The following is a 26,632-nucleotide window of genomic DNA, read 5'->3' on the forward strand; positions in this document are numbered from 1 at the left end:
AGGGCAGACATGTTGGACATGCACGAGGGTCGAGCTGGATTTATTTAAACCGACACAAACGTGGGATTGTGTTGCAATACACAATACTTGAGCCTCAGTTAAATATCTACAATGTATAGATAGTTTCTCTGAAATGGTGATCAAATATTTCTTCCAAGTGAAACATTTAACCTCCCACACTGCCACTTCCCTGTCTAAACGGACACGCGCAGTCGAGGGAGGAAGAGAGAGAGAGAGAGAGGAGGGGGGGGAAGCGGGAGCGCGCTTTCCGTGTCTGGTTAGTGGACTGACAGCCAGCTGTGCGGCTACAACGACAACAACAACCTCCTGGATTTGCTACACACAACTAGATTAGTGTTGGTCTGCTACTCATCATACTCGTACACTATAGCTGGTTTCTGAAGCGAGGACTCGACAGCACAAAGCTACAAAATCGGTATCATCGGCGGTTTCCGTGCTAACTAGCTAGAAGAGCATTCCTCCAACATGAATCCGTTGTGTGGCAGATGTGAACAAGTCGTTTACCCCACGGAAAAAGTGAATTGTCTGGACAAGGTAAGACCACGAGAACGCCGTCTTACTGTGTATTCTTCTTTTATAAAACACGCTCTGTACACCGCCCTCCCTTTTGTACAGTGACCGCACGTATTTCTGCTCAAAATGACACCGTTCACATGTTTTTTTGTGAATGAATTCAACACCCCGACAGGAACAGGTATGTCGCTAGCAAGCTAACGGCTAGCTTAACGTCTGGAAGGCGCGATGGCACAGGGGCGCGGAACGGAAAATACACGTTATCGTGTGGATGACGGGCTACTTAAAGAAAGCAGAATGTGTATTTTTTATTTTTTTTTCACCAGACAATGACTCAAGGCTACGAAATGGATTCACCCTAAAAAAAACCACGGTGCTTCCGACAGCCTCTGGTTCGGGCCTGGCTGAAGAAAACTGATGAATAACGTCAGCTAACGCCTCTAACCTGTGCTAGAAACTCGGAAGTCTGTATTCAAAGGGTTTACCTTAACACATATTAAACGATACGGGGTTTCTCACTGAATACTATAGTCTCTCATAATAACCAAGCTTTTCGTGGGCAGCGTGGACCGATAAAGACATATCCGTGTCCAATTCACCGGTTAATCCAAGTCAGGGATCATTGGTGGAGCCTCCTGGATTAGTTTTCAGTCAAAAGCAGGAGCGTAATCTCAGCCAAGGTGCTAATCTCATCAATTTGACCCTTTTAGTGAGTCACTAATTCACCTGTGAGCTAACATTTGAGCTAACACTGGCACAGCACGCCTCGCTCCTGTCACCACTACAAGGAGGTAAAGGTGATCATGGTTTGATTATTGCATGTATTGAATGCTCTCACTGTAACTTTTCAACAAGATGCATGTAACACACTCCATTTACTATGTGGGTGGGGTCTGCAACGTTTGGCATATCAATATATCAATAGGTATGTTTTATTTTTACCAAAGCAGGGCTTTGAGCAATTAGATAATTTGTCTAATGGACGTCAGAATGACTATTGAAAATCAATGCCTGCTGGGACGTCTTTATCTGTTTGGGGTGCACCGACGAGGAAGGTGGATGAAAGAGCACACAGAGCACATTATCTAAAGTAGCATCAGCTCTTGATTGGATGCATTATTGCTCTCTGCATGGATGTGTTCCTGAATGCACCATGACTAATGTTTTCCCGAAGTGCTTTGGACTGGAATTGATTTCTTTTAGAACCCCACTCTTCACACACGCGTCCCCTTAAAACAAATATGAGTCACGTTGGCAGGCTGGTATCGCCACAAGTACGGCCCTCGGTGTGCTTTGGTTATCTTTGCCTGAAGCAAGAGTGCATTCCAGCACACAGACACTCCCATAAAACGTGCTCTGTCAGATGCCTGCTGTGCCGTCTCCCTGCTCCGAACCGAGCACAGGGAGAGAGTAGCCTGCCGTCTGTCTTTGCTGCCATTCCGCATCAGCGCGCACACCTTCAGACACGTCAAAACACAACCACCTCTTCTCCCTTCTCCGTGGCACACACAAACGCAGCTCTTCTGGTTTGTTGAAAGCAGCCGAGCCCACACTGGCTAGGGGTTTTTCAGCTAGGCTAGCTCAGGTGAAAGCAAGGGGAATGGAGGGTTCAATAGATGAATGCCTTTTACCTGACAGGCTTCATCTATAATATCCCTCTGTGGTGTGTGTGTGAGAGTGAGAGAGAGAGAGAGAGAGAGGCTGAGCCACAGAGGCCTGTTTGTCTGTCAGCTGCATTCCAGTATAGTCGGGGCTGGGCCCAGCACATGTAAAGACAGGAAGTGCATTTCGGTTGAGGCTCTTGTTCTCGTTCGTGGCGGTTTAGCCTTTATTTGTCTTACTTTCAGGCCCCAAAAATACTTGTTGATTGTAAGAGCTGCTTATTTGGCTCAAGTCTCAGGCTTCATATCTTTCAGGTTAGCTTTTTGTAGCTGTTGAACGTCAGCCAGTAAAACTCCCAACGACAGAATGACATAAACTGTGTTTACCAGTGCCTTTTTTATACATAAAGCTTACCAGTAAAACTGGTTACATTTAGGTTAATGGGCGATGTCGGAAGAAGAGAAGTGATTTGTATGTGTATCTGTTAGATTTGTAGCTATTTCCAGCACTCAGGAAGTGTGTATTGTTGAGATAAGTCGAGAGGTTGGTGTAGAGTGGTTCTCTGCTGGAGTGAGTGTCTGTGTACTTAATATCTCTACGAGCTGCACTATTGCATATCTGAATCACAGAGAGCCTGTTCCTACCTGCAGATGAAGAGTCGTCCTATATCTTTCCAAGAGATTTATTAATATTTAACTGTGCTATTATGAAGCGGTGTAACCGGTTCCTGAGTAGTAAACTGGCCACTATTTCAGTGAACGTAGTATTTCACGGTCTATAAATAATGCGAGAAACATGACACGTTCCGACATCTCGTCCTTTTTAATAAGTAATTATGAAGCGCAAACATTGCTACTTTCTCTTCGATTTATATGTTTTGGCTCTTGAATATGTTCGCAGTGTCAAAACATCTCAATATTGGCGAGATTTCTTCAGAGGCAAGACCTGTTTGCTTGTTTCTGATACATTTTTATTAATGCAACAAAAGATCTCCCACATGGCACCGAGTATCGTAGATAAGACACAATCTCACTGACATCAAAACAGTCCGTGAGTGCAGAAGAAAGTCAAGTATGCAAGGACAGAACCCGAGTAGGAGGGGATTTTCTTTACGTTGGCATGTGGTTGAAGGCTTTTAAAATGCAGACGGGCCAGAAGAAAACCACTCTGCTGTCTTGTATTTTACCCCCTGATGTTCTTAGTCGTGTTTCTTGGTTCACATGATCTCAAATGTTCAGACGCAGTTGGCATCCTCAAAAGTGTGTGTGTGTGTGTGTGTGTGTGTGTGTGTGTGTGTGTGTGTGTGTGTGTGTGTGTGGTAATCAGATTTTCAGACACCATTTGCTACACATGCTGAAGTTTTGTGCTCTAGCTTTCACAGCTACAACTTGGGTGCATTTTAAAAAAAAAATTTAAAATGATTATTTAGCTAACAAATTGGCTGCTGTGTTATTTGGCTTCAGTGCGGGGTTTCTGTTTGAGATGTGAGACTCGATTGTGCTGGTGTCTCTCTATCACAGGAAATTGCTTGAAATTGGGGTTAAAGGTCAGAAGAGTACAGTATGCGTGTTGTACAGTCTTTACGGCATAAAGGCGCTGACGTCATGCTTAGTCATGTAAAATCAAATGCATAAAAATTGTTCTTATGAGAACTCTTTAAATCTTTTGTTCTCTTAGAACAGTGTGCTCCGTAGAATAACTTCTTTACCGTTTATATTACTCGCATACGTAACAATGATTAATGTTACATCTTATATTATGTTAATCACAGATTATATTACGTGTCCTGTTTTTAAACGGGGAGGTTTTTGCTCTCGGATGGTCCGGTGTGAACACAATTCCTCTGACTTCAGAGGAATCTGTCTACCGCCTTGTCTATATTTAGACAGATTATTCTGAGAGCTGATTCATGTCGTCCAGAATGTCACCAGAGGTGAGGAATCTGTCCAGCCACCACGAGACGCCTCCCTTTTTGTTTTTTAATGACTCACATTCACTAACACACATTACAGTCAAAATCAGCCGAGGTTTTGACTCCACAGTTAGCTGCAAGCTACTTCTCCTTTTGTGCGTTTTTATCAGGAAGAGGAACTAGAGCACATGTTCTGTTTCCCTCTCGATGTTCTACGGCTTTATTCACACCAGCGCAGTTGACATGGTCTGTCTGTGCTCTGGTTTAATATAACGTCACCTTTACCGTGCTCACCTCATCGTTTTTATTATGTGTGGCAGGACGTGTATGTGCGCACATCACAGTCCGGAGTGGTCACAAAAAATGGTGTTAAGCGTGTACTTTACTCTTGCATAGCATGTCTGTTCACATCACTCCGTCTGCCTGCTGGCCAGCAGCTATGCCCCTTGGCTTGGGTAAGAATGAATGGCATCAGGTAGGGCAATGATTAATTAACCAGCATGCTTTAATGAGTTCGTTTGCTTTATTAGCACCAGCCAGATGTGAGCATGGTGTCTGTGGGCATGTACCACTTACGCAAGAATAGTCTTTCACACGTTAGCTGCTGTAATGTCCCGCCGTGTGTGTGTGTGTGTGTGTGTACGGTGGGGCTTTTAATATTTTGGTTGAAAATAAACAGTCAAAGAGCCATCGCAGCATCTTCAGAGGCCTGATCGGCCACAAAGTGGTTTGGACTGAAGTGATTTGCTGCTGATTTGACCAAACTTCTGAAAGATTTCACCACAGTCCCTCAGGATGTCCTTTAGAGTTTATAAGGCGCTTAATTTCTCTGATGCTTAATTTGGTGACTACCAGAAGACTGGATCGTGAAAATCCACTTAACGCAGCCTATAGATTGTCGTTTAGTTCCTTCTCATCTAAAATAAACACACTATTGTTCATTTAATCAGTGTGGAAAATAACACCAACCAACTCCTGGTAAATTTGCCTGCGCTATGAGTCATTTGGTTGGTACTTAAAGGGCGTGTCCATTATTTTGTTTAGGTTTTTACATCACTCTATGACTGTAAGAGCTAATATTAGTCTATAAAGGAACTATACGCATGACTTTAAGTCACACCACTAAGCTTAAGGTGTATTATTGATCAGTGTGATGACATTTATTCGTGTTATATTTACTGCCGTAGAACAAAACAAATCTGTCACGCTTGTGTCAACCACAGACGTTATTTCAGAAACCAAAAACCTGTTAAAAAAACCCCATCGACTTCAAGACAAGAGGGAACTGGAAACGCAAAAATGCGAACTCGTCTCTGGGCTTTAGGAAAGAGTGCAGCCGGTGTTTCTGATCAAATGACGACGACGGTTAGGTCTATGTGTCGCTATGTTTAGTGGACCAAACAAGGTGAGAAATCTGCCCAATTTAGATTTGACACTAATGCTGATACAGGAAGTGGTAAATAGAAGTCACTTACATTTCCGATGAGTCTCTAGTTGGTATGCGAGAGGATGCTGCTGGTCACCTCTGTGTATGTGATGTGTGTTTGCATACATGTTATCTGTTGGCCTCCCAGATAGCTGCAGGGTTTCAGTCCCGCTCATTTTGTATTTGAATCTCACTGAGAAGGGAAGCTGCAAGGCTGACTGAGCATTTTTTGCTCTTGGATGGAGTCTTCCCTATTGACACACATGCATCGGGCACTGAGACATCATAACCTACATACAGACTGCACTACACACTATGTACGCACGCGGTTATTGCCCGCATACGCATAAAGACGCCCACGTACACATGTGCCCTTGAGCTGCGCTGATGCAGGAAGACAGTGCTGTTTTTTTATTTTTTTGTATTGGTGTTTTATTTCTAGGGCTCCGTCTCTGCAGTGTCCTCATTTTTTCAAGCTGACTGCCAGATCCTGCCTTGGCACCCAGGAGCCAGGTTTTTCCTGGAGCTGGACAAGGCTAAGTGCAGAATGGCCTCTTGAACAACACACATTTGGGATGTTTCTAGCCCCTATACGTCGCTGTTTGTCCCTGCTTTCCCTTTGGCATCTATTTGTCGTAATCCTAGACCTAATCTAAGTCCCAGACCTTATATATTCCTCACAGATACTGTATATTTAGATTGTGTCTAGATTCAGACCGGATGGGTCTCAAATGCCTCTTCAGTGATTATATTTCACCTCCCTCCACATTTGATTTTATCTGTGAGAAACTGTGTGTTCAGCCGTACAGCGAGGGAATATGCCTGCAGTGGTTTCAATGCATACTGTATAAAAGTTAGAGTTCACCAGGTGGTCCTATTTGTAACGTGTCAGTGTATTTAGATTTTGATATTCCCACTACGCTGCACATATGGACACATGGTGCCCCGACCACCACCACCACATGTGGCCCGAGTTCATTTCAGCGCCTGTGTTAAGAGCTGCTGTTGTTGCAGTTCAGTGTGAACCCGATCCCCGTTCACCTGAGCGCGGTCACTAGGGTTGTTACAGGTAGACTGTGGGCTAGTGGGCTGGGCTTAGGAATTGGAATAGTTTTAAGTAGGTCAAGTGGGGTGGGGTGGGTTGTGAAGTATGCGCGTCGTGTTGGTAGTCTGCGAGACTGCATCTAGACCCTCGTCGGTAGTGTGCTGAAGGGTTAAGTTCAGCAGGCTTGTTCTCTGGAGTAGAACCCGCGGTCAATATTTACTCAGGGAAACAACAGGAGTGTCAAAGTCCATGCTCACCTTTCTCCGCACGGCAATTGCATTCACACTTCTCTATTAGTCCCTGGTTCATCATTATTACAGATTTTGGAGAAATAAGAACGGGACATCAGTAGTCCGTGGAGAATATCGCGCCGGGCTGCTCTACTACGAGTAGATGAACCAAAGCCAGTATAGCATGCAAAGATGGCAGCCACCACAGCTGCAAATCAGCTGAAGCTAGAGGAAATGGAATCTGCCTGCATGATGCTGTTGTTTGTAAAGGGATTTGGTTTTGCAGCAGTAGCCGGAACAATGGAGACGGAGAGAGCGGTGGGAAGAGCAACACGGTGTGTCCGTCTGCAACTCCCTCAGGCCGCGATTGGGTTGTCGTGGGATAAGGAGTTTGCGTCGGACGGCTGTGTTTGGCTGTGGATCACAACCGAACACAACACTGGGCTCCGTCTCCTCTTTAGTATGTCTTAGTACAATATATGCTGGCTCCCAGCTACAAACACCCATGTCAAACACACACACACACTTGCCTGTCGTCATCTCCTACCACCCTGGGTGGTCCGTTACGTCCAGACTGTTTCTTAAAACCCGCCTGAAGCGATATTCTTGTTCGATAATGGAAGCGAGTGAGATGGTGATGTGTGTTTGGTCGTGTTTCCATACATAGCGCCGCCATGATTGTATCGTCTGTCCATCTGCAGCTTTTCGCAACTCGTTCAACGTCAACACCCTGTTAATTCATTTCCAGCTGTAACACACGCCATGTTATCCGTAACTGTATCACTGCACGCAGGGAAATGATAGATGTTCCTGTCTGTAGTGTCTTATCCTGAGGAGACTTGCGTCGTGTTTGTGAGTGAAACATTGACAAAGTGATGTTGTACTTGGATGTGCAGTTTTATCCTCTGTTTTGAATTATTTTGTTCAGAAGATGGATGTTTTGTGTGTGGGCAATTGGTGTAGAAGTGCTAAAGAGTGGGAGAAAGAATGAGGGTGATGACATGGCACCCTGAGGCCATGTTCATAAGGACTCCCTCTTTCTTTCCCCTCCCATTCTTTCTCTCTCCGTGTCTTCACACTCCTTTTCTCCCTTCCCTTGACGATATAGCAGGAGCAGCCAGATCATTGCTTCACTCTCTGGCATTTTCCTCTCTCTCTCGCCCACCCCTCCCTTCCTCTTTGCTCTCTCCAGCTCCTCCCATTCATGTTTCCTCCCTCCTTCCAGTTCTTTTCTGCCTCCAATCCTCCCTCGATCCCTCTTTGAACCCTCAGGCCGCAGAGCAGCCCAGTGCCAGGAGAGGAAAAGGAAAGCGGGTGGGTGGGAGTAGTGAGGGAGATGGAGGCATGGCCTCTTATGAAGAAGGATTGTGGCGATACAGAAACATGCAGGCCTGCAGAGATGGGTGGACAGAGACAAAAGGTGCATTTTGCACACTGAGCTCAGAGTAATAAAGGTGTGAAAATGGATGGCACTCACAAACTTTACATCTCCTTCCTTTACTGCTCACAACGGCGCAACTAGCCCCATCTTCTCATAAATAGTAAGCACACAGTTTGCTTGCAAAAGGGGACGTTGGTCTTCTTTGTAACTGTTCAGTGCCAGCAGCACACAAACTACCGGGTTTCCACATCGCTTCACTTTCGTTTTTTTCACACAGTCTTAAACAGTCGCTATTCTTTCTGTCTGTATCCCTGTGAAACCTCCAGGGAATAGAAAGTAGTTCTGGCCTTACTCTCATTCAATTAGCTTTCCTGTGCTAGTTGCTGTGTGGCTGTTTTTATGTGTGTGTGTTTGTGTGTGGGGTCCTTTTTGGGTTCGCACTTAAGGTAAAACAAAAGTCTCAAATCTCTCCCCTTAACATTTCGTGTCTTCTTTGTCTCTCTGTTTCTGACAGTACTGGCATAAAGGATGCTTCAGCTGCGAGATCTGCAAAATGACTCTAAACATGAAGAATTACAAAGGCTTTGGGAAGAAACCATACTGCAATTCGTAAGTTGTCCCTCCAGTCATCATTCTGTGTATGTCAGTGAGCATGTTTATTCTCGATTGGTTCAGCCTGCATCACAAAGACACTGACAGCAGTGTTTAATCTGTCCACAGACGGAAATAGGGCCGTGTGTGAAATCATGTTGCAACCCAACTAAGGCCCCTCTCTCCCTCCTCTGCTGTTTATCAGTGACTATTCCAGCCCCCCCCCCCCCTCTCTCTCTCTCTCTCAGAAAAGGCCTGTGTGTGTGGTGTGGGAAAGTGCTTCCCTCCTCCTCCTCGGTGGGGAAGGGGTGGGGGTATCAACAAAGGAAATTCCTAAAGTTCCTTTACAGTGACAGAGGCGGACACTGAAAACTAGCATGTCCACTCACGCCCCAGAACATACTCGCACACTAGAGGCTCATCAGGAATCCATGGAATCCCCCTCTGCCATGACTTATAATGATTATCTCCCAGTGTGTGTGTGAGTGTGAGAGAGAGAGAGAGAGAGAGAGTTGGCGGGTGAGTGCAGTTCTGAGAGGGAATGCAGGGAAAGCGTTGCTTCATGTTCTGACATGTTACTTTACTTGCATTTCTCGTGAACTGCCGTTTTATTGCCAGTAAAATCACTCAAGAGGTCGTGCTAGCTTTGCCATTCAAGAGACATTTTCAGGGAACATTTCTTGTCGTTGAATCTAGATTCATTTTCTTGCAAAGCCGTTTTTTGTCTTGCTGTATTCATCCCAATTTGGCTGCTAAAGTGTTTTTGCTGTCTGCGTTCATTAGCCACAAAATGTCCCTCATCAGAGAGTACAGGTGTTTGCAGCTAACTAGCGACAAGCACCGACGGGGCGTGACTGATTTTAACTCCAGTGGTTTCCCCTAATTTTCCTCCAATCACTCACTGTTTTTGGCCCAAAACATGCAAGAAATGAAATCACACAACTCCGGAAGAGATCGCGTTTTAACCTGACAACATGAACCAGAAATGAAAAAGAATCCTCGCTACATCTGATAGGCCAAAAATACATGCAAATATTTTCTAGGTTAACCAAATGTGTTAATCTGTTTCTGGAGTACCCAGCCCCCAGGTGACTGTGTGCATTCATCTTCTCATGTAAGCTTTAAAAATATGCAATCGGCCTTTTGTCATACAGAGTTTTCATAGCAGCAACACACACACACACACACACGGGTTGTTTATGACATTAACGAGGGCTCTGTTTTACTCAAGTTTCCTATAGTAAGCCGTGAGCGTGAGGCAGCACGAACGAAACCCTGAAACTGAAGCAGCTAAATGGAATTGAGCCCTTATTACTTTAATTATTCACACCTGTGCTGTTTCTACTCTGACGTGTCGAGTCGATGAGCCATAACAAGTGCAAACACCCAATTATAAGCTTAGATAACATGTCGTCATATATTGCTATATAATAACATATAGTCATTTTAAATATTTGTAGTAATCTGTCCTAAAATCCCACTGACCCCGCCCCCTCTTGGTTTTAAGGTGTTAAGCCTCTACAGCGGGTGTCGTTCTGCTGTCACATTTGCGTCCGCAGACTGGAGTGGCTTCTTCGTTTCCCTTTCCTGCCTCCGATGTTCCCTCCAGAGGCCCTTCAGAGCCTGTTTATTATGCCTCTTTTGTTTGTTTAGAACGAGCCTTGTTCGAGTAAACATCATCAGTGGAAGAGCCATCCCGCTCCAGGAAAGGAATTCCGTCTATGTTCTCTGTCATTACTCCGCGGGATAACTACTTCACCGTTACTCCTCTATATTTGTCCTCGGTAATTGATATAGGCGTTGTTTGTTTTCACTGTCTTCCCACCCGCCGCTTCCCTGACAGTCTCATCCCTGATTAGATGCTGGAGAGTCACAGGGGGGGGGGGGGGGGGGACATTTAGGAGGGCAGATAAGTGGGCATAAAGAATCCTCATTTCCCCAGGGGGACTGTGGGAGCCATTGTTGGGACGCGGCCTTCATGACTGATAATGTGGCATTATTAAAACTTGTCACAAATGTCTTGATTTAGTATTGTCATTCCCGATGCCTGCCAGTTTACTTCCATTAAACGCAATACCTTAAATCATTTGTTGACATGTTGATAAATACCCAGGGACACTGCTCCCTGGGTTACTCTGCCTTATGTATCGGTCTGTCTGGTAAAGAGCTCCTTCTCATTTACAAATTAAATGAGCAAAGGTATAATGCATTCTACTGTACAGCAGACACCTCTGCCTGTTGCTCTCTGTCTCTACCTACAGCTCTTCTACTGTTGTGTGTGTGTGTTTTGATGAGCCGTCTGTCCACATTTTCACACGTGGATGAAATGTTCCTGCTGAATGATGCATTACAACCTTTCCAGGTCTCACAGGGTCAAGCCGGCCTCAACATCTCCTGGTTCCTCTATGCAAACAGGCCCCTCCTCCTGCACAGTAGGCAGTTTGTGTGTGTGCGTGTGCGTGTGTGTGTGTGTGTGTGTGTGATTACACATGCGTGCCCCCCCCCCCCCCCCCCCAGCAGTACCTCCTGCCCTCCATTTTGATCACTCCCTCTTTAGCGTCACAGAGCTAACTGAGTTTGTGCATGTGTCACCCACCGCCGTCTGCGACTTGTTACCTTGTTATACAACCTGACAGATAGATGAGTGTTCTTGTGACTCACTTATAGCCTTAAACAGGCACGAAAATGTGAGCGTGGTTGCACGTACACACACACACTAGATCGTAACTAGATCCCATTGAGTCACTAAGCTTTTATCTTCATCCCTGTTGTGTATTTGTGTAGCAATTTACTGCCCCATAAGTGCAAGGGCAGTTTATAAAGACGCATTGGAGATGACAGGAGCGCTGTCACGACAAGTGTGGCTTCAACACATCGTCTTCAGGCAAGGAGGGGTTTGTCAGACAGAGTGGATGCTCTCTGTGAAAGGAAGTGTGTTCCACCACAAACCAGACACACCCAGCGCCAAAGAAGAAAACGTACATATAAAAGGGACAGCCCCCCCACCCGATGCACTGCTGGTAAAATGTATGGCAGCCATTTAGTTCATTTTAAAGTTTATAGTTTCAATCTAAGCCCATTTAAATCCCTTCATTCATCCGATGCAACTAAATTAATAGATTTTTAGCCATATAGCCTTGTTTCAGCCTCTTCATTTAACATGTAACGGATAGTTTGGAGGTTTGCACTTTGGGACAAACAAATGAAAAAGACTGAGTAGAGAGTCGGCGTAGGAAACACCTTTTTTTTTCTTTATTGCTGCAATTAAGATATCTTCTAACGGTAAAAAGAGTAGCTTCATTTGCGTTATTTGATCAGATTGTCCGCAGCTCGCCCGGCCTCGGCTGCTCACGTAGAAAACCACCAGATCTGAATGTCGACGATGGCTTCCCTTTCAGGAAAATGAGCGCTCGCAGGTGTAAGAGCGTGAGCGTGCACGAACCTGCGTTGCACGAACCATGTGTTTGTATGGATGAAGTGCTCGTGTTTGTTGTGTGTCGGAGCTTAAAATGCCAACTTCTCCAACGACAGTCGTGTTCCTACTCTTTGAAATTATTTCGGCGGTTTCTTTAAAGTGGCCCCTGTATTATTCTTTTTCTTTTTTAAACAAAACTTTATGTAAAATACGCCAACCACAAACCTTTTGTAAAAGCTTTCGACATCACATCAGGACAAAAGGCTTCCGTTTGTTTACCACGTTGTCAAGGAAACTGTAAACATATTGCCTAAATGGGTTACCCAGAGGCACGGATAGTGGTTGAGGAGTTTTGAGGTCAGCCTGAGGCATGCTGGGAACTGCAGTCCATCCGAGCTGTTGGCTATGAGGCCTCCTCCTCTCTCCCTGGATTTACGCCATGTGTTTCTGCCGCCTCAAGGATCACACTGAACCGGCCCGGGTCCGTTATTTGTGGACCTGAAGGCTACTTTGTGCACCGAAGCCTCCAGTGTGTGTATAAAAACAGTGACTTATGCCCGGCACGCACAAACCATTCACAGCGGTTTAGCAATCGATATACGTGAGCATGCAATGATGAATGGCTTTAGGAAGGGTGCTTGGCTTGCAGCATGCATGCATGCCTGCATGTTTTTGCTTACTTGTGTATATTTATGTTTGTTGTATTTGTTTCAGGCAGAGCATTTTCCCCCCCGAGCAGGAGGCTGGGTGGTCATGGGTCTGTGACTGTCGGGAGCATTCCAAGGATGCATTCAGAAAACAGACTTGCCTTCACGCTCTGCTTAAAAGGGGAGGGGGGGCCTGACCGTGACATCATTCACACTCGCCCACCGTCTCTTTGACCCGGTTGCTGTGACTGTTGCATACTGCTGCTCTTCCTGTTGTCCCCCCATAGGGCTGTGCCCGTGTGTGTGTTTTGTAAGCATGGAAAGCTTTTTCCACACACACCTGCTATGGCTCGCATCCAAAACTCTGCAACCTTTGGGCTCTCACACACACACACACACAGCCCCTGCCTGCACTTCCTCTCCCTCAGACTACCTTGGCTCCCACTGACAGAGCTTTGTGTGTGATCCTGACATGCTTTTTGTCTACAGGGGCTTCTAACTCAACCTCAGGACCACCTTGAATAACGAATGCCCCCACTGTGGGGCTACAGACTGCACACTGCTTGAGTTATGCTCTTCTTTTTTTTCTCTCCTCTCATTAGAGTCTTGAGCGTCACAGTGGGAGCCTGAGTAAAACGCTGGCATCGGCCTTGTGTGCGTGTGTTTACTGTGCTGACGGTCTGCCTTGTTTTGTGTGTTTTTGTTTTTCAGACACTACCCCAAGACACACTTCACCTGTGTGGCTGACACTCCAGAGAACCGCCGCCTCAAAGAGCAGAGCAAGATGCAGAGCCAGGTAACTCTCTCTCTCTCTCTCTCTCTCACTGTTAGTAGCTATTAAAAGGATTGATGGCCTATCCAAACTCCAGCTTTGAAACACACACAGGCTGTTCACATTTTAAAAGCCTGACTTGAGTTAACCCTAAAAATGTATCTGGGTGTAAGTACTTAAATAAACTTTCAGATCAAATAATCAGTCTAATTTAAGTTTGTGCATTAGAGATAACTGTGTGCTCATAGCTTGAAAACTGACCTGAGATGTCAGAGACTTGGAAGAGAGGGCTGGGAGGTCCGTGCTCACCCAATAGTCTGATTCATAGGATGTTATAGAGACAAAGAAAGGGAAAAGCTATGGTCAAGAAAACCACTTGGCTGGACTGGTACGTTTTTAATGCTGCGCAGCCTCGGAGATCAGCGATCTTGCGACAAGAATGTTTGTTCAGTTACTCAGGCTTTGGATCCCAATCCAGAGTGCAAGAATATGCAGTTTCCACTAAATACTGATTCAGTCTTTTTACTATCACATCCGACAGAAATACACTAGAATACTAGCACCCGTTAACTTCTATTAAGAAGTTATTCAGTTTGGAAATATCAAATAGGATCTTGCTTCAATCTGTTTCGCAACACTTTCCATTTCCTTTTATCGCCAGTTGAAAACAAATAGTGCTTGTTACGTGAGAAAGCATTGCAGCATAAATGTCCATTACTCTAGTTATAAATTACCTTTTTTAGTTTAAACAAAGCTGGCAGAAGTCTGGCCTTCCAGTGGAGTATTGTCATTCTGCCTGAGCTTGAGGTCTGAAATTTAGCCTAAAAAAAGCAGGTTAGTCTGAAGAAATAGTACGCTTTTATTTCCTAATAGACATACAGACATACCTACTGAAATAAGCCACACACTGCTGTGAATGTGTCTGACTGTCACTTGTATGCTTTTTATGATGGTTGCAAACTGGATTAGAGACTAATAAATAGTGTGCTGTTTATAACATACCATGTCTGCTGGGGCCCAGTACGGATGCGCTGATCATAGAGCCTCCCAAATTATCACCACAGAAAACACTACAACGGCTCTTTCTACAGAGGCACAAAAAAAAAATCGAAGACCAAAATATATTCTAAGATATTAAAAAAAAGAAACCTCATCAGACTAAAATACCCATGTGAACTGGGTCATGTGTTATTGCCTTAATAAGGACGGCCCGGATAGAGAGTCAGAGATTTGTTCCTTACCAACAGACTTTAAACAAAGTCATTGTGTGTTCGCTGTCTGTAGTTGAAGTCGGCACAACAAGTCACTGATAAACTGGCTATAAAATGATGTTATATTTGGTGGCAAAGGAGTGGCAGACGGCCCTGAAGGCTGCCATTAAAGGTTTCACTTCTCTTATTCATGCAATGCCGTTTGAGGCATGTTCCTTAGTGTGCTCAGAACTTGTCTATCAATGTGATCACTAAAGGAACCACAGAAGAAGCCAAATGAAGCCTTTAAATACGAAAGTTTTAGCACGAGCCCCTTCACATTTCCCACAATTCTGAGCCTCATTAATCACAAAAGACTCTGCAAGACTCTAGAGGGACTTATGTATTCATCTGGAGGGAGAAGGTGAAGGAGAGGCTTGTTTTCTTGTTGTGTAGCAGAGGAGTGTGTTCATCAAAGAAAGCACATCCCTCGTCTTATCCGGGTGTCTGTGTCAAACACTACAGATGAGAGCGGGTTGTGAGTATGTGAGAAGGGTTACTGGGGTGGGGTCAGTGGTCATGTGGGGAGGGGGATAACTAAGGGATTGAGGGACAGATGGTGTTTGCCCCCCACACACACAAACACACGAGAGACATTGAGCTAACGGTTTATCACAGCCACTAAGAATGAGGTTATTAATCCACAAATGATGTTTGTGTGTGACGGTGAAGGATTTGTGTCGTCGTGACTAAAGAGGAGCTTTCTTTCTCTCTTCTCTACAGCAAGTCGTGTGATCACAGTGGACACAGGAAACTATGATTTCACACAGAAAAAACCCCCCAAAGCTTTTAACAGAAATGCGCGAACATGATTTATGATCAAGAAGAAGACGCAGCTTAAAGTAAACAGTCATAAAGTAGTCAAAAGAAGTAGCTGATTGAGATGCAAATCAGCCAGACTCTCTTAAAGAAAAGGTCATTGTCAAAGAACGTCCTGTTAAACTACAGAGTATGAATATATATATATATATATATATATATATATATATATATATATATATATATATATATATATATGGGGTATTTCAAAATTGAATCAAATGTTTCCCACTTCACTCATCTTTGGTCCTAAATTCCACTAGATAGTTAAAAATGCCACTACACACACACACACACACACACACACACACACACACACACACACACACACACACACACACACACACACACACACACACGCGCACATACACACACACACACACACACATGCATGTAGATATTCTCCGATGCCTCTTGCACTGTGATGCTCGTGTGCTACAGTGTTACTGGTCTGAACTCTTAGTGAAGTTGAAGGTGTCTGTGGAGGACCGTGGCCATCCAACACCGCCGCCTGAGTTGCTACGGGAACCCCATTGCTATGGTAGCAGGGTAGAGGTTTGTCTCACCTCGTTACAAGACTTTGAGGGGGGGGGGGGAGAAATGAGACAGAGGGAGAGTGAGAGATAAAGAATCTGAGAGAACAAAATTAGGGACGAGGAGAAGGGAGAGCAATGAGGCGCACATGAGCGAGGGTAAGAGACAGGAAGGCACCAAGAGAGGGAGGAGGAAGAAAGGGAGGGGAGGAGTTCAGGGTGAAGGAGGAAGAGATAAAAGTAAATCCCCAGAGGAAGGAAAGCTAGAGGAATGCAAATGGCAGCAAGAGAGAACGATTATAATGAGGAAGGGCTCTGGCTCTATTGGACGACTCTGTCTGCTGCGGTTGAGGCAGTAAAATATGAATGAATGAAAAAGCAGCACAGAGAGAAGGCGCTGTGGGTGGGGAAAGAAAGCAGAGGCGTGATTGGAGGAGAGGAAAGCTGTTGCATAGACCTAAAAAAAAAAAAAAAAAAAAAAAAAAAAAGACAAAGGAGATGGACTGAGAAATAGAAACATAGGGGGAGGATCATACGTTGACTGATGGGAGCCGAGCGAGAACGAAGGACAATGATAGGTCGAGACCACATTAATCTTCTTCATGACTTATCTTTGTGCGCGGGCTTGAGAGCCGTGTATAATTTCCCGTGGAATGACGATCGGCCATAGTTTTCACCCGATGTTCTGGGCGGACGTCACGCCACATATGAACCGCACACACATTATCTGTGAATCATAGCCATGTCATCACAAGGCATTGGGAGGTGAGAGGAGGACTGGTCAGCACTCTGTTCAGCAGTGTCAGACATAATGTGGTGGAGCTTAGTTTCCTGGTAAAGCAGGAGGAGTGCAGGAAATGTGCCCAGTCACCATGGAGGCAGGAGTCAGGGTTGGGTTGGTGTCGGGAGGTGGAATCAAGTGATTTGTCATCGTTAAAATGTCTTGGCACATGCCGGGGAGATCAGACGGAGAAGAGACTGTGTGTGTGTGTGTGTGTGTGTGTGTGTGTGTGTGTGGGTGTGTGTGTGTGGGGCTGTATAAATAGAATGTGTACCTGAGTTTCTGTGTCAGGTGTGTAGCTGGACTTGTGTAAGTGTGGCTGGTATGTGTGTGTGAGATCAGCCACAGAGCAGCAGTGAAGGAGAGCTCCACGCGTTGTAACTTCTGATACTCATCTGAAGCTGCTTGGGCTGGACGCTTCCTCCTCTGCCCTTAGGGTCAGGGTTAGGGTGGGGAGGTTGGAAAAACACACACACACACACTGTTTGTCACATACTACCTCTCATTGTGACTATATATGGTTACTACCACGTCCTGTATGTACGGCCTCCTCTGCTCCACAGACGGGAAGTGAACGTCACCACAGAAGACGATGCAATATGCGCTGGGCCAACCTAACTTTGCTTGCACTCATAACGTACACACACACACACACTGCTAATGCTTACTTCAGTCATAGTTTAAAGAAAACCACCAAATTCCAAGCCTTCTTGTGAAAATGTGGATTATACGGTTGCCATTTAGTTTTTTTGTTTTATCACCAAACTTCTGCTTTACAGAGACAAATATAACTAACTCAATATAATGAAAAGGGGATTTTTTTTTTGTAGCACATGCATAATGTTATTAAAATATGGACTAAAAATGTGTGTTAGGGAAACTATCCACCATAGATAATATTGGTGAAGAGCTTTACTTAATTTCTTAAATAATTGTAACAAATTAATTTAACACAAGCGGAAAAATATCAAAGAAAATATCAAGACGCATCATCAAGCGTTTAGTTTTTTCTGTATATGTTGAAAGAATCTGGGTCGGAGCATCTATAAATAATCATTTGCGCTGCATTTGTTGGGTTTTCCTTGTTGACTCTCACAGAAATGCATTGAAACTACTGTGGCCCACGCTGTGTTTGCCTCACACGTTTTCAAGTCCTCATTTTGTTCCTAACATGAACTGTGTTTGTTCTGCAGGTTCTCTACCGGGAGGACTTTGAGAAGAATAAAGGGAAAGGTTTCAGCGCGGTCGCAGACACGCCAGAGATGCAGAGAATTAAGAAGTCGCAGGAACAAATCAGCAATGTGAGTGTCTGCAACACCGTCGCCAGTCAGCTGACCCCTCCACCTGTTTTATGTAGCGGAGGAGCTCCTACATTTTATTTCAGTGTTTTGACAAAGACTAATCGTTTAGAGCTCTTCTAGTGTTGTTTCCCCCCCTTAGAACCGTAGTTTCTTCATATCACTGTTATCTCTTTGCCATTATTGAATCACTCTAGAACGGGTCCTTTCTTTCCTTGAGAGTCGCTGATATCACAGCTTCACGCTAACTTTATTCGGGTCATGCATATCTGGTGCATAGTTTCAGAGATTGCGTAACACTTCTTATGTTAGCTCCGTTATAAAGACTTAAGAGTCACTCCTGGAAACCACCAGGAATTCTTCATCTCTGTCCTCGGAGAGCTTCACCAGATCAACCTCTCAAGTTGTATAATATTTAGCATATTGTTGTGTATTAAGTGTCTTTTCGTCGTCCGACTTGGTCACTGACATCAGTAAATGTCAGGCTTCTTCTTCTCCCAGTGGCTCCTCATTTATAGTAATGAAATTCTCCTCAAATCACTCTCCGCATGGGTGATTCTTCGCCCCGCTGCCCTCTCGCTCTCCCTCAGCTCCAGTTATTGATTTGCCAATTCTCTGTAAATACAGACCAGCGCTGAACAAAGGCACGCAGTGTTTACCTTGTTACCTCAGACTGCACAAGTCAGCTGTAAAGACATTCAAACACACTCGGATGCAAAGCAGACTTCATTACACGTAAACAGCGCTGCACTGTTCTTGCTAATTGCATAATTGGCGTGGAGGTGATGGGTAATCACTGCTTTCATGCGGTTAAAGATCTCGTATGTGTAAGATCAAGACAATTGAGATGCACATATGTTACATGGGTGTATGGGATAAGAAGGGCATTTTGGCGGGAGGGAGTCGGGCGCATTCCTGAAGTGTTTTTGGTCAAAAGTGATAAACAAAACATCTGCTTTCAATTAGTGCGTCACTCAGAGCCAAACGTAGGGAAGCGCTCGAGACCAAAGCTACGTCTTTCTCTCTTTTGGTTCTCTTCCCTGGACTCTAAGGAACAAACCAGTCGACTCTTTCAAGCCTTTAACTCGTATTTCTGTTGACTCTTTTATCTTTTGCTTTGTCATGACTCTTCTCCATTTCCCGTCACCTTCCTCTTGTCAAGCAGCAAAAGATTGAGAAGTACAGTGGTTTAGTTCAGCAGCAGCCTGGGCACTTCCTGTAAATACACACACACACACACACACACACACACACACACACACACACACACACACACACACATACTCGCACCATCTGTTCGACCTGCTCCTTCAAAACAAACCAAGATAATCTCGCTCACACACACTCTCACTGAGCATATTGCACTTGAGAACAGTCACAGTGTTCTCTCAGTCGCCCGCTTCACTGTCCTTTGCACAAACACGCCGTCATCCCATCCCGTCTGTGAACACACTTCTTGCTAACGCCGGCAGCACAGTGGGCTCTTTGAGCGAGGACAGAATCAGGGGCTTGTAAATCTCGACTGAGACACTGTGAGTCAGTCTGTTATCAGCCTGGTAATAAGGGGGACGGCTCACATGGTGCAGTCATAGAGCACTCACTCGGTTTCAGTTTCATCGTAGTGACTCTGCTTCATGGTGTAGCGTTGAATGCTGCCTTTGTCACGCTGGTCGGAGAGGTTGTTTATCATGAACTAACCCTAACCAGAGTCTCTACCCAAGAATGGACTCTTGTATGTTTATTATTCCCACAACCAGTTCATAACCAGTAGGTCTCGTGTTCAGAGGCTCTGGCGATTATTAAAGGAGTCGATGTGAAGCGCCACTACGAGACAAAGCACAAATCTTTTGAGCAAACGTACCCACTCGCATCCGAAATGAAGGCACCAACAATAAACCAAAGAGCCCAATATGATCAGAATCCTGACACAGTAATTCACTGTCCAGCAATGATGTAAACAGAGAGGACTAGAGCTGAAACAAGTGGTTTAATAACCACGGATTAAGTCCCCACACACACATTTCTCTTTTTAGAAGATGAGAATAATATGGACATCTTGGCTTTTTTTTTTGACTGACATCACTTCACACCTGAATTAAATGAACTTAAAGCTGCAGGACAATTCAGTTCAATTCACTTTTCTAAAATGAAGTACTTTATTTTAAGAGTCATATTTTACAAAAACTTCAGGTTATGTATTTTATTTTTTAAATCCAGCCCTGATTTTACTTGAAGCGAGAGAACATTTATTTATTAGTTTATGTATTATTTATAATTCATCCAGTTCAACTTGAAATCTGACAATAAATATTATTATATATTATTCAATTGAACTTTATTTACTTCATTTGACAGTCATTTGTTGACATACAGACGTTAATACAACTGTTGGCTACTTCAATATACATGGCACTAAATCATAGCGCAGGTTGAGACATTACTGTGATGTTCCGGACCTTTCCGTGAGGAAATTCTCTCTAACTGGACCTCGCTGAACTTGAATTGAATACCCCTGTTCTAGTCGGTTCACTTTTCCTCAGCTCACCTGCTCTGCCTGACCTGTCGTTGAGGGTTGTTATGCAACAGTGAGCTCGCACTACTTCCGGTCGGTGCGATGTCATTTCCTCTCCGGGTCAAGCTTGCTTCCAGAGGCTCTGCTCGCACACAGGGCGCCCCACCTATCGCCACAAACACAGGGGGGGCTGGAGAGCAAGCAGGGGACCTCTGGTGGACAGACAATGAACTACACCCTGGGACGTCTTCCTGGAAAGATGATCACACCTGTAGATTTGATGCATGCACTTGTTATCCGTTAATGTGACCTTACACTGTTTGTGTCCTGCAGATAAAGTACCATGAGGAATTTGACAAGAAGAGGACTATGGGAGGAGGAGGAGAGGTCTCGCATCCGCAGATGAGCCACCCCGGCAAAGGTATTCCTTCTGACACACGTTTACTTTTACGTAACTTATACGTTTATACAATTGTACTGATCACTCGGTCTACAGTTTTAGAAGCAGTAGAAGGAGAAATAGTCAATAAATAATAGTAGGTAGAAGAGGAGCCTAGTTTACAGAAAGCACCGTCTGAAATTCCAGGAACATCACAGGATCAGTTCACCCAAATACAAAATACAATAAAAAAGCCTTAATCAAACCATCTGTATGACTAGATACTAAGGGACGTGGGAAAATATGTTGGGTGTACTTTTAGAAAGATTGCTAAGTATCTACATTTTTTTGTAAGCCTCTTGCCTTGTCTGTGCTCGGCTCCGTCCCCGCCGCCGGCTGTGTGAGCTCACCTGGCTGGGTGTGACCACTCGGGGATCTTGGTTGTAACTTGTTCACTGCTCTCCTCCTCCTCTGCATTCAATCCGTTCAGCTATAAATAGTTGCAGAAATCATGAAAGTAATTCTACTAATGTAGAAACATTAAAATGGTTAAATCCATGCGCATGACTCAAGCCGATAGATTGCTTGCCGGGTGCAACTTTCAAGTCATGAATGTGAACAATATTATGTCAGTAAAATTACTTGAAGCATCAGGAGGTCAGTGGAAAAGTTGCAGCTCAGTATGTGAATGCATTTAAAATAAAAGTCCAGCTCATTCATCTTCCCTCCACTTCTCTGTCAGTTTTACCAGCAGTTCAACAGCCGCCTGCAGCCTCTCCGAACTACAACTTTGAGCCCACTCCTGTACCAGTGCAGGCCGCCGCCGGCCCGCCTCCCAGTGCAGGGGTAGGTCCTCCACCAATGCATTACATGAAGTATCGCAGTTTAGTTTCCTAGCGGATCATAACCGCTGCAGCTGTCCCCGAGAGTTGAACTGAACTGCCTGTTGTTGTCCACAGAAGCGGTACCGGGCAGTGTACGACTACTCTGCCGCCGATGAGGACGAGGTCTCCTTCGTGGACGGAGACATGATCATAGACGTGCAGCAGATCGACGAGGGCTGGATGTACGGCCGCGTGGAGCGCACCGGCCAGCAGGGCATGCTGCCTTCCAACTACGTGGAGGCCATCTGAGTGAGAGGGAAAGAAAAAGAGGGGGAGAGAAGAAAGAGGAGGTAGAGAAAGGGAGGGAAAGGAAAAAGCCCAGTGCCATCTCATCTTAACGCCGCTTTCTCTTGATTTTTTTACTCTTGTTCCTTAATCTGTGCCGTGAGACCCTGAACCCACCCACCCCCAAACCCCCGTCTGCATCCCTGTTCTGCTCTCACTGCTCCACCACAGACACCCTTTACCTATCCGTCTGTCTGTCCTTCTCTGTCTGCCTGCCTCTTCGTCCGTCTGTCTGTGTTTTGGTCATCCTCCTTTATCTTTTTTCCCCAAACCTGGCTCCACTTTCAAAGCGCTGTCACGAGTATGGGGGGGGGGTAAAAAATTAAAAAGTCTTAAAAGATAAACTCACAGTTCATCGCAGTATGTCAGGGGTCACGCCGTGTCCACAGCTCCATCGTAGCTACAGCGCTTAACAATCCTCGCACATCATCAGGCAACAAAATACAGGAAGAAGAAAAAAAGTAAAACCCCCCACGGGTCAGTCACAGCTGCAGACATCGTTCTGTGGAGAAAATGAGTTTGAAGTGTGGGTGGGTGTGGCATTTAGTTTTTTTTGTTTGATTTTCCTTTCTCTCATTTTGCAGCGTGATCTTGGCCAGACTGGAAACACAGTGTAGAATCTCAGTCTATCTAGAACTAAGCTTGAATATTATTGACTTGTGTACATTCCTTTAACCTCTAACCGTGTTGCTGTCGCACCAATCAGCCAGTTATCAGTCTTAACAGAGAGGTTTTTAATATATTTATAGATCGACGCACACATCTCGCCGCCGCGTGCTGGAGCGGGCGCCCTCGTGTTCAAGCGCTGCGTCACGTGCGTCGTCGTGAAACTGGAATCGTAGCCTAACTGAAGAGCACCTTCTGCCGTGGCCTTTCTCTGGGGCGATCCAGGAGGGGATCAGGGAGAAGTTAGGGGACATTATCAGTCCATCTCTTGCTGCCACGCTGAATACATCGCCTCAGTTGGTGTGGATGTACAGTTTGTGCACCTTTTTATTCCCGTTTCTTGCGGCCTGAATGCCTTCAGTCCTGAGAGAATCACAAAGTTCTGGTGATCACGGTTAATCTGTTTTTGGAGAAAGGCGATGGGAACAGGTCAAGTCCTTCCACCCTTTTGCTACAAAAGTCACCAAGAAAACACATTCATAGAAGAGAAGGCCAAGCACAATTCTATATTGTGAACCTTTTTTTTTTTTTTTATTCCTATTGTTAAATCCATTCCACTGTTTTTGTGAGTGAACATTCCCGTCTTTATTTTCCATTTAATGTGAGAGAAGTTGTTGAATCCGTGGCTGTGGTAAATGTCATTCTCATGCTGTTCTTCCTTTTTGCCTTTCTTGTTACTGTAAGATGCTTATTGTTAATAAAAAGAAAAGTCAGTGTATTAAATAAATAAACCAGCAACTCAGTTTATGAACCAAGGCAGAAGAAGTGTTTGTCCAGACGTGTGCAGTCGCAGTATTTCATCATTTGTGGGATTAAACGACCTGCAGCTTGATTGAGAAATGTTTCTGATCAGTGGATCTCTCGTAAGCTGTTAAATGTTCTGGAGCTTCTAAGAAAAGGGTTCATGTTACAGAACGGCATTTAAAATACACACTTATACTTAATTATTTTATGGTCTTTCTAATTTGGCCCGTCACCTGTTTGTCAGGGCAGAGCACTAATGCAAGCATTTTTGTCTGTTTTTGTCCTTTTTTTTTTTTGGCAGGTGAATCCCAAAAAAAATGATCAACAGTTTTGTGATGTTTTGACCAGTGAACCAGCCTGAATTTACCAGCATGTGGTTGGTGGCGGTCACTAAAGATGAAGGTCGGTTCATAAACGCAAAACCAAGCATTTAGGTTGCTGGCTTTCACACAGAGATGCTGTATTCTAGATACCGTGTTTCTGTGAGGAGGACCTGTATATGTTTTCAAACATCATATTTGACCATTTCTCAGTGGTGTAAATAATCTCATTGGCCCCTGACCATACCCCCCTCCCCTTTTTTTTTTCTTGCCGTTTCATTCTCCTGTGATGCACTGTGACTGTCAGACATGAGGGATCGGGGCGGTGCGTTTTTAAGGTGTGGAGGTGGGAATGTTCAGCTTTATTAAAATAAACAAGGCTCTCACTATGTAGCTAGGTGACATTGTACAATTGTATATGTATCATAAAGGTGAGTTAGGGGAAATGTTTTTACAGGTCATGGTGCTCTGGGAAGTGGCTTGCCTTCAGAATGAAGTGGTTCATATTTTTTTTTTTTTTTGTGAATGTGGCCGAGGGGGAAGTCGTGTGATTTAAAAGTTGACTCGTGGAAAAAGATCCAGTTTGGTGAGAGTTGGTGTTGAACGAGGATAAATTGTGACGGTGCTGATCACTGAATCAGAAAACAGGTTTATAGGTTGCCAAACTAAAAAAAACAACCCGCTGTGTGTGTGCGCCTGTATTTTGGAGTTTATTTGCTCAACAGATGCTAGGTGGGGAAGCTGTTTTAGAGCTCACGGTTGCGTTTCCCATCAGTTAAACTGAAGAGTCGATGGTTTGGCCAGAAGTGAAATGATTGTTGTTCCTGGCTTATGATGATATTTGCTCAAATTTAATTTAATAACAAGGCTACTCTCACAGGTAGTCTCTGTTACCGTGCAGATTACATCCGATTCAAACTTTCTTTTTTTCTCTACGGCGTTTATTTTGACCGTTTGGTGTTCTGGATGAAATTAAAAATAAAATGTAAAAAAAAAAGGGCAGTGTTGTGTAAGTGTGACTCAGGATGGATTTCTTAAGGCAAAGTCAAATTTGAGCGTGTGGTGATGTAAGTGTGTGAGGCTGGGGGGTGGGTGGGGTGGGGGGGTGATCTGATGCCCTCAATCTCCCAGGCTGTGAGGCAGGGCCAGTTGTTTGTCTGACCTGGATATTAGTCAGGAGTTAACCTCTTTGCGCCGCTCTTCTGCTCTGGCATCACTCATCTACTGAACCGTAACTTCATATCATAACCCCCCCGCTTCCATTCAGTTTCTGTCTAGTATCCTGTCCACCCGCCTGCTGAGATCCCTCTCTCCTTCAGCCTTCATTGTAGGCTCCCCGCGCTTCTGATGAATCATTCCCTGCTTCTATGATACTGGTTATATACTGTAGACCTCGCAGAGTGAAATCATGTAATCCACAATCAGGTTTAGCATTCAGACCGGTTTTGTGCATTCCACCTTAAATTGTTTTTGTTTTTTGTATCATTTTGTTGTTTTTTAAATAAATAAATAAATAAAGATACCATTATGCACATTGACATACACGTGTATTCAAAACTCATTCTGAATACCTACTCCGAATTAAGGACCTGATATCATCTCCTGTTGCCCTGTTACAACACTTCAAATTGTACTTATGATTCTGAAGATTCAATAAAATGTCATTTTTTTTCTCAGATTGTTGTTTGTGCTACGTCTTATGTGCAGCAGCAGAGCGGGACAGATGTAAAAGAAGTTGTAAGGAATATGCAACTTGTGAACAGTATAAACTACAATAAAAGGGTATCTCTGAAAGATAAGGTCATAATGCAGAACCACAGTAGATGTTATCATTTGTGGCTCTGATATAATTATATTTCTTCTCTCTTGTGTTTATTCTATATGTGCATCGCTCGAAGAACAATAGTGTGGGGGGGGGGGGGGGGATATTTCTTTGAGAATAAAGTGAGGCTGATTTTGAGATTATACCAGGATTGTCCTGGCACAGTTTGCAATATCAGTTGCCAGTTTATTAGGTACACCGAGCTAAAACGTTTGCTGTACAATGCAACAGCCCTGCAATGAATCATACCTTCATGAAATGCACGATGTTCAGTTTTTACATGAAACTTAATGGTAATTTTGAAGGATGTAGTTTGAGCCGCTACAGACCAATGAATTAACAGTACATGAGGGTAAGAGCTATTGCAGGACATTATTTTAGTTAAGTGTACCTAATAAACTGAGGGGGGGTTTTTTTGTTGACAATGGAGGAAATCACCATCCAGATAGTGGGGCATTTTTACCCGGATGTTAGCCTGTCAGGTCATACTTCCTGTTTGTGTAGCGCCCTTAACAATGACACTTTTCGGCACCCAAACAAAATTACTGTTGGGGGTTTATTAGGTTTGCAGCTTGTCGTGAAAAGCAAGCCTGAAAGCCCAAAACACGACGTTAAAAATAAAACCCTCATTCACCGTATCCTCTTTTCCTTATTTTAGGCAGGGGGGCGGGGTTTAATTTATACATCCACGAGCTGATTCTCGCTTCCTCCGAACCCTTCCGATCTCGGCCGATCTCGTGCACCGGAGGCAGTGCTGCGTTTTAGCTGCGTGTCCTTCTCGCGT

General features: G+C 44.5%; 1 protein-coding gene across 1 annotated transcript; it reads left to right on the top strand.

Moving 5' to 3' along the window:
• The first annotated feature begins 259 nt into the window (after positions 1–259).
• lasp1 (LIM and SH3 protein 1) lies at positions 260–25,704 on the top strand. Its single transcript, XM_079177641.1, has 7 exons — positions 260–555; positions 8,645–8,739; positions 13,495–13,579; positions 18,132–18,239; positions 21,082–21,169; positions 21,870–21,973; positions 22,087–25,704. The coding sequence occupies exons 1-7, from the start codon at positions 487–489 to the stop codon at positions 22,258–22,260; spliced, it is 723 nt and encodes a 240-aa protein (XP_079033767.1). The 5' UTR covers positions 260–486; the 3' UTR covers positions 22,261–25,704.
• The last annotated feature ends 928 nt before the right edge of the window (positions 25,705–26,632 follow it).

Source organism: Pholis gunnellus (genome assembly GCF_910591455.1).
Source record: "Pholis gunnellus genome assembly, chromosome: 17".
NCBI lineage: Eukaryota > Metazoa > Chordata > Actinopteri > Perciformes > Pholidae > Pholis > Pholis gunnellus.